Source organism: Photinus pyralis, unplaced genomic scaffold, assembly GCF_008802855.1.
Source record: "Photinus pyralis isolate 1611_PpyrPB1 unplaced genomic scaffold, Ppyr1.3 Ppyr1.4_LG7, whole genome shotgun sequence".
NCBI lineage: Eukaryota > Metazoa > Arthropoda > Insecta > Coleoptera > Lampyridae > Photinus > Photinus pyralis.
The window spans coordinates 39,591,467-39,607,549 of record NW_022170738.1 but is presented as its reverse complement, the minus strand read 5'-3'; the positions used below and the strand labels follow the sequence as shown (position 1 = coordinate 39,607,549).

General features: G+C 34.8%; 1 protein-coding gene across 1 annotated transcript in view; it reads left to right on the top strand.

Moving 5' to 3' along the window:
- LOC116176239 (rap guanine nucleotide exchange factor 4-like) overlaps positions 1–9,521 on the top strand; it is a 156,496-nt gene extending 146,975 nt beyond the window's left edge. The window contains exon 3 of the mRNA XM_031494722.1: positions 9,322–9,521. Within this exon, the coding sequence (XP_031350582.1) occupies positions 9,322–9,521 (200 nt within the window). The remainder of the gene's footprint in view (positions 1–9,321) is intronic.
- The last annotated feature ends 6,562 nt before the right edge of the window (positions 9,522–16,083 follow it).

Below are 16,083 nucleotides of genomic sequence, written 5' to 3'. Positions count from 1 at the left end.
GTGGGTGCGCTATTGCCAGCCATTTTCTCTGTCCGTCTTAGGTCTCTATTCCCAGATATTTATTTCGTTCTTTTTGCATTCGGTAGCTTATAGCTTTGTCACCTCAACCAAGAAAAATCTTGACGAGTAATGTGCGCATACGCTGACTGTGCAATATCAACTTTCTTATTTATTAATATATTTTGTTGAAATTTTAACCACAGACACTTCTAGTAAATTGTTGTTTTTAAAGGAAGTTAATTACACTTTGAATTTACAAATATGGACAAAGAAAACCTACTATTAGTAATTTATTTTAGTTACATTTGCAATTTGTAATTAAGGGTATATCTAAGTAGTTAGTAGGGTTGCCACATGGCCGGGATTTTCCAGGATTGTCCCGAAATTAGCTGCACTATCCCGGATCCCGGTTTTTCATACCTATATAAATCCCGGAAAAAATATGGCAACGTCTTGAATAAAAATTCAAAATTTGGTTGGGGGAAGGAGGGGCTGGTCCTTCATGGTGCATGGCAGAAGTCTACTGCTGAGGTCAAAACGTTAAGAACGAATATTTGGCAAATAATTTAAAATTTATTGACCATAGCTGTTAGTTTCGTGAAGTAATTAGTTCTCAAAGAGACATGCAATTTTCACGGCTGCGTTTTAGGAGAAAAAATAGTTCGTTAGTGCCCGTTTGAGCACAATTAAGTTGTTAGACCAAAACCACGAGGACCGAAATGAGCGCCGGGACCGAATCGGTCTGACCCGAAACAGCTTCATGTCCATTTGGTTGATTGGGTTTAAAAAAAATTGTCATTGGTAGGTATTCCTTTTTCAGCAACACTCATCTTAGGAATTAACCGCACATCTCTATAATCATAATTTTATTTATGATTACCCGTTGAATGTATTAATCGCAACCCAATATAATTTTATGATGAAGAAAAGGAAATAAACTAAATCAATATAGACGAGCGACAAGGTCGCTTCCGATTATCCAGTATTGACAAAAAATTAATCACTTAGTCGCTTGACTACTGTCTACCTATTACTGAAAACAGAACTGGAAAATTCGTAATCGTTCGGGAATTATCATGTAGGGACACAGACGGACTGACAGACGGACAGAAATCATGAATTCGCTTAGGAGCTCTTAATAATGAAGAACTCCCTATATATTTTATTGCCATAATGACCTTTAATGGAACGTAAACGTGCTATACAGTATGATAACTGTAGCATGCACCTGGCGTGGTGTTACAGTAAGCCAGTGTAATATAGATATTACCCTGTTGAAGTTAAACACATTTCATATGGCTAACTGTACTGGGTTCAGCGACATCTACTGAAAGGAAGATTCAATTACAATTGGTAGCACTGAATGTTGTATTATGGGCGCACACCACTTTACAAATATTCCGACTCTAGCATCTAGCAATCACAAATATGAACTAACTAAAATTCAAACGCGTTGTGTTACTATTGTGTTATATTATGATAATACGAACGCGTTAAGACAGCAAAACTGTAATCATACGCAAATGTTGATATAATCCGCACATTGCCTAAATCAACCACCTTCGAGGCTTACTTCTGGAATCCTGACTTGGTACTTAACCACCTCAGAATGCATACCCTGGGCCTTAATAATCAACCACCTTACGCGATGGCACGTTTTCAACACGGTAGAGAAGTTCGTACTAAAAGCAAATTAGCTTTGCCCCACACATTTTATGAATTAAGTTCGTACGATGTGATATACGACTTCCAGAAAATTTATGGCCTCTTTCTAAGCGGCAGTTAAAATGAAAAAGCAAAAACGTGAAGTTAGCACAAAATACTTTCGTGCGAATCGAAATTGCATATTTTTATTTAATCGTAATAAATGCGTACATACTCCTACTCTTAACATGATAATTTATCTTGATTAACTGTTTTGAGTAAACCTACCCTATTCGCGTAAGAGGCAGTTTCTAAGCAGAGCTGGGTAGTGCTTTGAAAAAAAGTGCTTGCTAAAGGACTTCAATTACTTTTAGTGCTTAGAGCTCTGTGCTTCAATTACTTTTCTAATTCAGGAAAAAGTGCTTCAATTACCAAGCACTTTTTAAAAGTGCTTGGAGCTTCAAGCCCTATTGAACTGCTTGAAGCACTTTCATACAATTTCGAGCACTTCTAAAGAGCTTCAAGCACTTATCAAGGGCTTCAAGCACTTATAAAGTGCTTCAAGCACTTATAAAGAGCTTCAAGCATTTTCAAAGAGCTTCAAGCACTTACAAAGGGCTTCAAGCACTTTCATAACGAAGCTCTTATCGTGAATTAGGTGACGAATTTAGAAAACCCTTAGTCTTACTCATTCCTTCACTCCTACTCTGACGTTACCTACGTGTTCTGTGCTTCATTAGTGATTAGCCTGCAGTCTGCACATCCCACTTTTGACTTCTTGTTTTTCGTATTGTGTGGTTTCCTGTGAAAGGGGTCGTACGATTTCGCGAACAAAAAAAGGAAGAGGTAAGTTCTGCCATTTATTAACGCTGCCCTATCATATTCAGGGCATACCGGCATACGTTAAGTTTTGATATAGTTATTACGATAGGTATAATCAGATAATTTACTGCCGCGTATATAATAGATAAAATACATTACCTGAACGGCAAAAAAGTACCTAATCAATTACCACGCACTTGCCACTAAATTAAACATTTTTATAAAAGGCCAGAAAACAACATCAAACCGCCAAAATAGTAAATACCAAGAATAGGAATTGTTATCTTTTATTGTCCTTTTATATTTGTAATTAAAAATTATTCCCTACATACTAAAAGTTTACAAATTTTATCTGTGCATTTCTTCACGTAACATACTATCACTAATTGCAATTATTTTTTCCGGATCGATCTGAGACAATTTTTTTTGTCGGCAGTGTATAACCTTCCTTTTTTACCAAAAATCGACTACACCAAAATTTCTCGGGAAAACACTTTTTCTTATTAATTTGGGTGCGTAGAATCCAAATCAATTCGTACTTTTTCGATCAGACGTCTCAATCAAAAGTTATAGACTAGAAACCCTGGTTTCCAGTAATATGAAAGGTGCTTTATATTGTTTATATTTATATTAATTTATATTGTCAATTACTGTGATTCAAGCACTTTTAATGGCTTCAAGCACTTTCCAAGGGGCTTGGTGCTTTGAATTTTCAATTACTTTAGAAAGTGCTTGGTAATTCCAAGCTCTTTAATCACATAAAAGTGCTTAGGGCTTGCAAGCACTTTTATCAAAACAAAGTGCTCGGTGCTTAGTGCTTCAAGCCCTTTTCAAGAGGGCTTTACCCAGCTCTGTTTCTAAGGCTGTAAAAATGTCTGCGCCTACCTATAAAATAAAAAAAATGCCAAATTAACTCTTCACGGATTGCCAAAATAGGGAAATTACCTTGGGGCGGTTTATATCCAACGAGAACAATTTCACTTGTCTTGGATTCCCAAACGTATCGCGGATGCCGCCGCCGCCGCAGCTAAAATAAACAACTCCAGAATTTCGTGACCTGCATCGCTCCAGCCGCGAGCTGTTTACCTAGCTACGCAATCGCGGCCGTTAATTAAAATTGAATTATTAATCTGAAATCGTGTTTTTGGCGCAGAACCATTTCCCGCGTTAGGCTTATCGCATCAAAATTCAAAATAATTCGCGGTCGTCTCAAAATCTTCCCCCCAGACGTCGGTTTTCCGACGTTGTACGCCGCATTCCGACGTCGTTGAATTATTTAAGGGCTTTATAAATAAAATAACACAGACGCGAGCTTCTGTTGATTTTATTTTATTGATAGAAAAGCGCTCTTCGCGGTCCATTCTATTTGATCGATCTAAAGTGGAAAACAGAGCAAGCTGTCAGTTCCAAAACTTGCGGTAGGTACACAATTTCAGTTTAAACAGTGGCGAACGAACGGTTTATTGTTTGCCAGTGAATAAAATCGTTTGATTTTCATTACTTACCTATTGGGTCGAATTTGTTGTCCAACCCAAATAAAATTTAATGGTATTTTAGTGTACATTGATGGCTATCCATCATGAATTTTATGCAATCACTTCACTGCTCAGATTAGTCAATATGGGGCTTTCTAAAATGCGAACGAGTTAGGGAATAAAAGGTAGATCCCGGGTGCCACCTACACTGCTTATTTGATAAATTTGGAGTACATTTTTCGTTTCTGGAATTAAAAATCCATCTACTACTTGATACGTTATAGACGTCTATCCAACAGGTAAAGCTAAAGGAACTAACTAAATTTAAAAAAATTCCTAAAATTCCTTGAACATTCCAAAAATTGACTTTATCTTATCGATATATCCGAACTTAAACAGTAAAATGAAAATATTTGAGAATATATGTAATGAATTGGGAGATTGATTGCCAATACTAGAATTGTTTCCCTTCGGAAACCTGCATATCCTTTTTTTTTAATATAAAATTTTGTAAAAAATGAAAATAATGAAGGAGCTTCAGTTATTTGGAAATTTCGTGGTTCAGTAAATTGTCCTTGTAAAAGGGTCCGACTTTAAGGATACTTGAGGAAATTTAGGGGTATTTCTGATTATTACTTTAAAATTGGTGATAAAAAGACGTGGCCACGAACTAAAAATTTTGACAAAAGTTAGGGGTAAAAAATTAATCTTGATAGGAATATCGAGAAAATTGTAAGGCAAGGGGATTGAGATGTGTTGCAGTTATAAATATATTTGTGTTCATATCACGTTAGAAAATCTATTTCTGTTAAAGAAATCAAATTAAAAAATTACGTAAAAATGGGAAGGAGCGGATGCTGAAAAATTATTTCATGTAAATCTAGCCGTTGGCAGTTACTTACTGTAGTAAATAATATCATATTTCAGCAAAATTCTAATTTATTTATTTATCGATCGATAGCAATAATACACTCTTCATTGAAACATAGATTTTACATTTCTCAAGACCTCAACAGTTATTCTCCGGCATTCGGCGGTACTTTTTTGTAATTGTACAAATTTTCGTTGAGAGACATTGTAAAAGATTGGGCCATTCCTCCAGGATTAAATCAAAGGGCAAAGCTCGGAATCTCTAAGACGATAATATTTAATTAAGTCGAAGAGCACGTATTTACCCATCAGGGCCTGAGCGCATTAAATTGGAGGAATTTACCGTGATAGACAAATGACGAGCAATATTTAATACAAACTGTTATTTTATAATTTCACGAACGAACTAATTTATGAAATATAATTAGCTCGGCGCGAAGCGATTTTAATTAACGGATACTTATTAATTGATCAGGACAACTAAATAAACGCGTGCTCGTCCAACCCGATTTTATTAATTTCGACAACGAGGATCGTTAATTAATTTCCGGACATTTCCATCAATTCCATAACTGAAAATTTCGCTTCATTTCAGCAGTAGAAAATTTGTTAATCAAGTCGCAGCATCCGAAATTAACGTGGGCGTTACAAAGCTTGATAAATTACTATTAATATTCAACGGGTATTGCTTTTGAGGGTTGAGCATATAGCTTTAGTCGAGCTCATGCGATTTCCGCGGGGATTAAGCTGATGTCGTACCTACGCCGTAACGTCATTGCAAATGCCAAAAGGACACATTTTGCTTTTAGGTGAAGAAGCTTTCGTTTATTTTATTAACCACGCCTGATTTCTTACACCTTTATTGTGAAGCTTTACGGCTATCAGTAAGAACTAAAAGCTGACTCGCGATTTGAACTTTAAAAAAAGGACTTCTTCAAATAAAATTAGCTAACGCGTAAGAAACTTCAAATTGAGCAAATATAATCATAAAAAGTTCTGAGAAAGGGCTTGGGATAATGCTCGAGAGTCCTGAAGATGCTTTCTGGTGCTTTTCAGTTAATTTGGTTTTCTAAAATTCCGAAAATTATCTGCACAGGTCCCTCAGAAACCCTAGTACTGTGACAGAGTGCAACCTTACACAACTCGACAAATCGTTTAGGCGATTTTCCAGAACCATTTAAAGCCGGTAATATGCATTCATCAGTCCTGCGAAATTCAATGGGTTTTCCATTCATAAAAAACCAACATTCGTGGAATTTCGTTTCGAATTAATTAAATCTCTTTCAAGCTTTGACGTGAAAGGATTAGAAGGTGATATTTGAATGCAAATGCAAACTTTGAATCTCATTCAATTTTTCTATGGCCTTAATGCTGTAGCTACTTCCTGTTTTATTATTTTTTTAATCTCTCGTATGACAGTATGTAGAGAAATATTACTAGTTATCGCTGTGTACTTTATTCAGCAGCTCTTGAATCTATTTTGTATACCTAAGACACTTTCCAAGTAAATGGCTGATCATCTTTACAGTAGAACAGGTTTAGGGTTTCCACAATTACCTTCATTAGGAGAGTTACAGCATACGCATATTTTAGCACTCGTACAATTACTTGCTGAATGGCCAAACTTTTGGCAGTTAAAGCATCTTATTGGCGAGAGTATGCATGGTCTTCCTTGTAAAATGCTGCCTTAATTGATTTCGGTACACCGTCCCTTTCAAAACTTATGACATGATTAACCGTAATTCACTTAATTTTAATTCTTTAGACTTCTTTCGCATTTGCATTACTTTCTGAGCTACCTATTTGACCTCACCTAACAAAAATCCTTCACTATTCTAATACTATTAACGTCTCCTATCACACCAAACATTGATTTAGCTACAAGAAAGGGACTTACTTGGTCGAAATCACCGTTCTGTCTTTAAATAAGAGGGATTTTCCTGCCTATTTGTTTCGGCGGCCTTTCCACCTTTTTTGTCAGGTGTATTTACATGCACCATGTCATGTTTAGAAGTTTTATTTATTTATTTATTTATTATCCCTCTCTGGTTCTGGGCCCTCAACAGGCTTGCGCCCAATTACAGAGTGACCCGCATAATGCTTTTTAGAGGTGCTTCTGCAGAAGGTCTTAAGTTGTTCTATACTACTCTGGTATTTACCTTACGAATTAGGAAAACTGCAGGAAAACCTAATTCGGAGTACCCGGCAGAATGCTCGAAACTGGTCTAAGGTAATTTCCATCTCTGCCACAGATGAAAACTTCACCTCAACCCAAGTTCGAACACCCGACCTCCGGATTTATAACTCAACGCTCTATCATTGAGCCATAATGCCGGTTAAGAAGTTATATGGCATCTGCTTTTTGTAAATACTTCTATCTAAACCTCAAATTTGTAAACAGTGTTGTAAGGTTTTTAGTATAACCCCGGTAGCACTATCTAACGATTTATTTTCCTGATTAGAAGCATATATTGTTCCCGGTATATTTACTTGTCGAATGATCCTCGTAACAGTTGTAACGTTGGAATTTTAAACACGCAATTTTACGACGCTACGATTTGTCGTTATCGACGGTTAACATTCATTGTCTCATTCGTTCGTGAACTGTGACAGAGTGCACTTCATTTTTAATCAAACAGCGAAACGCATGGGATGTTAACTGGTGCCGTACATATGCATTAATATTTGGCGATTAAATTCGGTTAATATGGGGATTCCGCATCAATTTGTGAATGGAATTTCACTCCAGTAGGAGGATATAGTTGGGTTATTCTTCTTCATTGTAAGTACGCCATTTGCATTTAATCTGCTTGACTTATATCTTCTTTAGGTTCCGGCTGATATTTAATACGATTTTTCATCGACGATTGTTGCACGTTCATCTATAATTAGCCCTCTTATTTAAAGAGGTATGTACATTTTAATGTTAGCAACGATTTTTTCTAGGGTTTTTAATTTTAGTTCTAATTTTGGATTCAAATTTTCATTTCGAGTTTTAAAATTTCGTTTGAATCGTCGTTACTAGTCTAAAGGACCAGTTCGGATACGTCTTACGTACGAATTTGAGGTAACCTTGGCCTTATCCTTCTGGATAGGTTGGTCGGAAAAGTATCGTACTTACTAAGCTTACTACGAGTAAGGCGATACCCTTCAAAGATTGTTCAGTTCATTGAATTCTGCGGTTTGGGAGTTCTTTGGTTACAAATTTTATGGTTCCAGGAATTGAGCTCACTTCTCTGGATAACATCTGATTAAATTAAAGTAAGCATTGTCTTTTTTATGTTTTGCTTGTACTTGGCCTAAACGTGCTCATTTGTGTTCGGATTAATTTCTTTGTGGAAATTTGTGTTAAGATCGGGTACTAAATTTAATCGATCATTCTTGATTGGAGCTTTTTAAAACTGGTATAATATGTCAATTGCAAAGTCAAGTTACTAAGATTTTTGTGTGTGACGTAACTTATACTTTTGATATTTGAATTGCAACCTTGGTGAGTGCAACTAAGATTCCGAAGATTATTTTACTCCAGAACAAACTACCGCTGTAGAAGATTCTCAAGCTCTTATTTTGTGTGTTACCCTGAGCTCGCTACTCGCTTTACTTATATGAAATGCATATTTACAGAATAGGAAACCAATTCAGGATTATTTAATTAAAATACGCTGTGGAAGCCCCAGGCGAATAATAGATTTAAAACCCTCTAAAAAGATTAAATGGATTTTTCATTTTGCTTTGAGATTAAGTTTCGATTTGTAGATTGCCCAACTTTATTTTGCTTTTTCTTAATCACTTCTGTTTGTAGACTTCAGTGGTAATTTTCCGCCTCCTTTTACCTCACTTTCCTTGTAGCCAACCATTGTACGACGTGTAATCCGGATTTTTCATGCAACTATTCAAAAACACCTTCATCCCTAAACCGCAATATCCCCACCCCTCCACATTTATGTCTTCCTTCTTCTATGATACTCACTCTACAATTGTTAAATGCTATTTCACACGCTTTTACGGCTATTCAGCTTTCTGCGTATTTCACGCACGAATTACGCTCTTAGAACAATAATAAAATGTGTAAGTAATACCATATGTAAATGTGAGTGTTTGTGCCCTCCTTTTAATTACAGTTAAATCGGGGATTTTGTTTTGTCTAATCCTTAAAAACAAGCAAAAATGTCCATACTAATTTCGAGCTCATCAAACCAGCTCCAATTTCGCGAAAATAATGCGCAATATTGCTATTATGCACTGGAATAAAATTCCAAAATTGCGCTGTGCTGATATAAAAATGTTGCCCAATTAATTGAGCTTTATTTGTGTCAGAATATGCATCAATGAATTGTTGAAAAAATGGTTTTTTTTGTTCGTAAATTTAAAGTGTGTCTTAATGGCAAAAAACTCCGAATACCTGCCACCTTTTTAAGAGAACGAATTGAATATACGGATAAAAGAACTTCAATAGCGTTAATTGCAATGTAACGTAAGGCTATAAATCTAAGAAAATGTTTTGTTGCAGTGTTTCGACAAGGCGACACCGGAAAATGTTGGTATGCAGTAATGGGAGGTATCCTGGATGTGAGAATTACCCAACCAGAAGCAGACGCAAAGGTACCGTTAAATTATTTTTTAAATAAAACACTGTCGATTTCTTTGTGCGACACGACAATGAAAATTGTAATTATTGTAATTAACGTTTCATTTCGCGAAAGTAGTTAACTTTACGGCTACTAAAATACGAAAGCGAAATGCTTAACTGCGACTCAATTAATTTTATTAAACGGTAAGCTGCTGGTAATCCTGCATAATATGTCACCATAATACGAATCCTTTCATAACTCGCGCGCGAAAATTACCACCCACAAAATTTGTTTTCTCTACTTGATGCGTTAGCCCGTTTTCGACCCCGCACAAACGTAGAAATTGAAATTTTAGTAGCTAATTAACAATTCGGAATGGCGAGGTTGGTACGCTACCAGCGCGTTAATGTTATTACATTCGAGCTACTATTAATAGCTAAATTTACTGCCCGAATTGTCGTAGCGTCGTTTACGTCATCCAAATTAATTACCAAACTTAGTTAACCATTTAAATTCGTTAGCAGAAGGCAAACTTCTCCACAATATTCGTCAAGTTTTCAACTATGCCTGTATCTAGGGAGGGTGGGTTCAGTTTTTACTACGAAAGGCGAAGGGGTGGATGAAGTCTTGAGCAGCTTTTTGTTTCCTTTTGTGTTTTTTTAACGACACAACAATGAGTCTATTGATTACATTACAATTAGCTTTCAATGATTTTCCGCTTTTTCGTGGTTAGCTTTCATTTAATATCCATAGTTGCTCGCTTTAATTAATTAAGCACATACAGTTAATCGATATGAAAAGAAATTAGTATGAACAAGTAGCGTTTGATTAATTACTCAAATTGAACACATAGACGTCCAATTTTGATTGATGGAATGATGCCTAAGATGAATAATTGAATGGCAAAACAACCTTTCACAAATCAACCCAACTAATCTTAACCAACCCGCGATTTATTTAATTCCGGTAGAAATCCTAGCTTAATTAAAGTATGATGAGGACTTTAATCCACTAAAATGCGGTTGCCGAAATAGATGGCAAATTGTTTCACTTCCAAAAAAGAACCAAGGAACATTTGTTCCATTACGTAAGGTATGTAGTAAGGAGAAAAAATTCTCAAAAATTTGTTTGCGTAGTGAGTAATATTTTTATGAGACCACTTGCAGATCGTAACAGATTAAGAAAAAGTGCGTTTCAAATTAATTTCATTTTATTTATTTCATCCCCTTAAGTGGGACTTCTGCCTTTCTTAAAAATTTAAATGGCAGGAATAGTCGCGAGATGCATTCTTTTCAAGCTCTTTGCATGTCTAGGTGTATTTCCATACAGTGATATTCATTTAGAAGTAGACATAAGAATTTGGGTATTGCTTTCCGTATGTCTAGTTTTAAATAACAAAAACTTCTGAAAAACCCCTAATTTTATGCAACCAAAATAACTTTAGAACACAAATGAAGATCTGGCTGTCACATTAATGAATTGGAATATTACTGCTTTGGTTTCCGTATTTTTACTTTCGTGCAATGTATCCACAGAAGAAAATCTTGACACTTGTATTTAAATATGTTTGCGGGAACTTCCAAAAAATCAAGTCAAAACTAAAAGCTTCCGTCACAGTACCCCCTGCTGTTTTTTTTAAAACGAATAACACCTGATAATAAGATTCAAAAAACAACAACAAAGTTACAACAATATCTAAAGAATCAAACATTCTAAAAACTACTCCAAAAAAAATTTTAAACCTAGCAATAGCAAAGTCAAAAAACCTGACTAACTATCCACAAAAATCTCTCTAAAAGTTTAAGAAATTCAATATAAAAAATCCTGAAAACCTATCCAATAAAAATGAAATTAATTCTTCTTCATTCTTTAAATATTCTTGATGTAAAAAGGCTATTGTCCTCTTTTGTCTTTTCAAGTTTCAAATGTAACTCTGGAACTTTCAGAAGATCTTCTTGAGCTCTGATTAGCCCTTCTTCTAATATTTCTGCTGGCTTCCTACATTTATTTAGCTCGTCCACCCCCATCCAACTTCCTTGAAATGAATGTGTGACTCTTCACTATTCCTTTTTCTTCATCTCCTTCAATTTCTTCTTTAAATTGTTTGAAATCTTCAATTAAATTTCTTAAATTTTCATCTTAGTTCTTTAATCTCTTGAATTACAATTTCTTTGGCTGCTATTTCTTTGTTGTATTCTTCAATTGTATTTATTTCTTGTTTTTTTCTAATTTGTGTCATGAATGACAATCAGTCATTTGCTAAATTTCTAGGTGTTCCTATTGATCCCAAATTCGCTTTTAGGTATCATCTGGGTAAGTTTATGAAAACCTGCAATTTCTACTTTAGTTATTCTGCAAAAGTCTAAAAGCTCTCGAAATTTAAAATTCTCACAAATTGGAAGAAACTGGAAAAGTTGAAGAATCGGAATCTGAAGATTTGAGGTATTTGATTAATCTGAAAAAATAAATAATTGGGAGCAGCTCTAGGATTTCAAATATCTATACAATTTGAAGAAACTCTACAAGAAAAGGTGAAAAATATGAAGAATTTGAATACACATTTCACTCCCAGTGAATCACCCCTGTAGATAGTTTACTTTATTAACGATCCTCAAGATAAACAATTTTCTACAAAATCCATCGGATAAGCATTCAAAATGTGTGGGCTCAACAAATACCCGCACAAAGTGGAAAGCACTTAATTTTTACAAACTTTAATTAAGTACCAACATTGTCTCCGGGATATTCAGAAACTCTCCGAACCTGAACCTGCGGTTTAAAACTTAGTCTAATCTTTCCTCTTGTTGAACAATCGTACAAATGTTTGGTACCTCGCGGAATAATTTAACTTGGGAATTAAACTTCTTAAACCATGAAATAAACTACGAACAAACTTATGTTCGAAAAAGAAGAGGTCCTTTAAGGTTTATAAATTACCGTCGTACTCGCAAGGCGGGTAACTTTGTTTAGGGCAAGGGGATCCCGCGCGCATTAATTAAATTTGCCCAGCTATTTTTATTAGAGAAAATCTCGAGGGGTCCGTGACAAGTTTCTCCGAGTAAATCATAATGTAGGATGACACGTTTTGTGTCCATTAGCGTATGAAAAAGTGAGATTTTCCCCACACGTCAGACTACATTTGCGAGATGTATACGAATTGCAGAAATTATAATCTCAAGGGAGGAAGCTGACTTATTAGAATCCAGCGAGATTTATTCATATTCGGCCTCGTTTCATTAAGGAATCGCTGATATTTAATATCGTTCGCAAACGTAGAGTTTTCTGTTCAAAGCTTTGATCCTTACGTACGAGTTTAATTTCGTTCGGGTACTTCTCGTACACCCCAATAAATTTAATTGGATATGTCAACTGCTGGGCGTAAAAACACGAGGAAGTAAAGTGGAAAGAAGTGCTGTGAATAAAGTGACCGGTTTTATTTTTACCTTCTTCAATAGCTAGAACACTATTAAACACCGTCGTGTGGTTTTAAAAAATATTGGGGAGCATAATGACAAATATCATCATCTTGTCATCTCTGTTGGGCAAAATATACATTATTATATTATATTATATTATCTTCTACATATTTTAGAAAACTTCCTGCACGTTAGTCCAAGAATTTTTATTTGGTCAGGGCATAAATGAATATAGAGATTATCATTGAGAAGGTGACGCCGTTAACTGTTGTCTCTGGAAAAGTGAACACCTCCTGAGATTATGGTGTTAGAGAAAGTTTATTTTTCCAAAGCACAAAAAACAGAAAGAGAGAAAGAAAAGGGTTACCCTCAGAAATTATGTGGAATGTAGTGATGATGGTGGATAGGATCAAATATTAGAAGATACTTTATGCAATAGCAAAAAAAAAACGCTAAACGGGAGATCTCACACAGTTCATTTATGAGCGTTTGCAGAGCTTTCATAGAAAAATTCCCCAGACTTTAGTTTCAATTACTTAGTGGTAAACAGGGTGGTAAATGATACATCTCTTCGCAAGGAAATTTGCTATGTTTCTATAGTAACACATTTTTTAAATGTATTGCAATATCAAATGAAATATCTTGTTAAATACAGCAAAAATGTGTCATTTTTCATACGTAGAATTTTCCATTATGGAAATAAATGCTCGAAAAACTGTAACTATAGAAACAGAATTATCCTTCGCATTTCCAACAAAAAAAAATTAAAAAGATGTGTATGTGAATGTAATCCCGCCGCAAAATCTCAATCCCGATATTTGCGGGATTGTTAGATGTTAATCCCGCGGGATACCGGTATTTGCGGGATCCCGAAAAACTTTAAATAAATTGGCAAATAAGCAATTTCTGTGCGGTTAACTTCTGTATTACAATAAATCGCTAATTATCACAATATTTAACAAGAAAGTACCTATGGCCTAACTTAGACGGTTTTTTCCAGGAAACATCAAAATTTGAGTGAATTAAAAAAAAATTATCCTGACTTAAAACCAAGATCGAGTGTATTTTATGGAAATTAATAAAAGACAGTAAATTTTACAACCACTATATATTTTACGCATTCATACGCGCATTTTTATCGCTGATAAAAAGCTTCATACCGTTTAATCGCTGATAGAAAGCTACCTAGCTTTTAATCAGATACGAAATCATCTGATTGGTTAGAATTTGAAACGATTTTGTTTTGTTTGGGGTAAATGTTTCATAATTGGAATTGGTGTTAATAATTTTTAACGGCCTACTAATTTATTTATTTAAGTATATTAGTGCTAATAACAATAGTTTTATACAAATCAATTGAGTCAACAGTAATAAACATATGTAACATGGCATTATAAATAGATGCTAACATGCTAAAAGATACTTCAAACTCACAACATTAAATATATAAAACACAAATACATAAAATATCACAATTCAAATGATAGCTGACTTTCACATTTAGAAAATCACCAAAGTTGTAAAAGGCCTATTCGATGAGGTACGTTTTTGAAATCTATGCTCAGGATTTGTTTTATAGAAACTGGTAGTTTGTTATAAAACTTAATCCCATAACAATTCCAACCATTAAGCTGATTATATCAATCCCTAATAATTCAGAATCCCGAGAATTACGTTAATGGAAATTGATATTGTAATGGTTCCAGCGCCAAATGGGGTAAACGGAATTATTTATTTATCTTCACTTAATTCATGGAAACTACAGTGCTTTTGATATTGAGAAATTTTGTCAAAGATAAGTTTTATGCAAAAGCATATATAGAAGGAAAAGGGAGTAATTTCAATCTCTGTACCTATTCCATATGACACACTAATTGAATTGATCTAATTAATCTAATTAGACTGATGTATACAGGTTGTATCAAATTACGTGTAAGTAGAGACTTCGCTTATTAGCTTAGATAGAAAGTTGGTTAAATAGTCAAAAGTGATCCTGGAGTTTCAAAGTTTCAAAGTTTTATTTATTTCCAATAGATTACATAAATGTAATATAGGACATGTCAAAATTTACATTGTTACACATAAAACATACAAGACGTTACAACGAATTAAAATATTCTTTAAGGGAATAAAATTCCTTCTCCAGTAGGTAATGCGCGTTTAAAGCTTTTTAGCGCATTTCCACAAAAATAAAAAAAAATGCGCTATTGTGGCCACTTTGTCCGTCCGTCCGTCCGTCCGTCCGTCCGTCCGCACGTTTTGCGACGCTACTAGTTCTTTATCTTAAGAGCTATTGTTCTACTTTTTTCGCTATTTGGTTCGTTATGGTGTCGAGTCTTGTACCGAGGAAGGAATTTTTTCTGCGTTTATTGCTAAAAAAGTTATTGTAAAAAAACCAACAAACCGTTTTTTACATGTTCCATAATTTTACACTGTTGCCGTTTCTTAACCATCCTAGAGATCATTTATAATTTTGTGTTGTTAGTCTGTCGTCTGTCTGTTGGTCTGTCCGTCTGTTCCTTTGCCTGCCTGTCCCTCTATCTGTCCGTGTGAACGATAATTTTGTTTAGAAATGTCCGATCGCTTTTACATCTCCGTTAGTTATGAACTGAATTGCATGAAATTCAATATGGGGCATGGGCAGAGCCTTAGCCATATAATACGCAATGCCAAAAGTTGAGTCGAATCGATTCAAAATTCACAGTGCCCTTTTCGCATCTCGACCATTTATAAACCGAATTGCAAACTTTTTAATTATAAAAGTATTTAAATGAAATTTGATACATAGCCACTTGGAATAAAAGCAAATTTAACGCCAATTTCAAAATTTGGTTTTGCGCATGCGCAGTGCCAACTTTCTTATTTATGGAGGGATTTAAATGAAATTCGATACATAGCCACTTGGAATAAAGGAAAATCTAACGTTAGCTTCAAAATTTAGGTTTGCGCATGCGCTGTTCCAACTTTTTTATTTAGAAAAGCATTAAAATGAAACTCTTCTTATAAACTGAAATTGAAGTAGCACGTCAAAAATGGATTGCACATGTGAAACGCTATCTTTCATATTTGTGGCCGGATTTTTACAATTTTAACAAAAGTTGCATCTTACAAATAGGAAATGAATGCAAGTGGAAATGCGCTTTATGTAAATCGTTTACGATTACTTTTTAACTTGTTAATGTTGTTAGAGATTTAAATGCTGTTGGTAATTTATTGAACAGTTTTTTACCAAGTATATATGGCGATTTGGCTTTTATGTTATCTCTGGAGAAGGATATGCCCAGG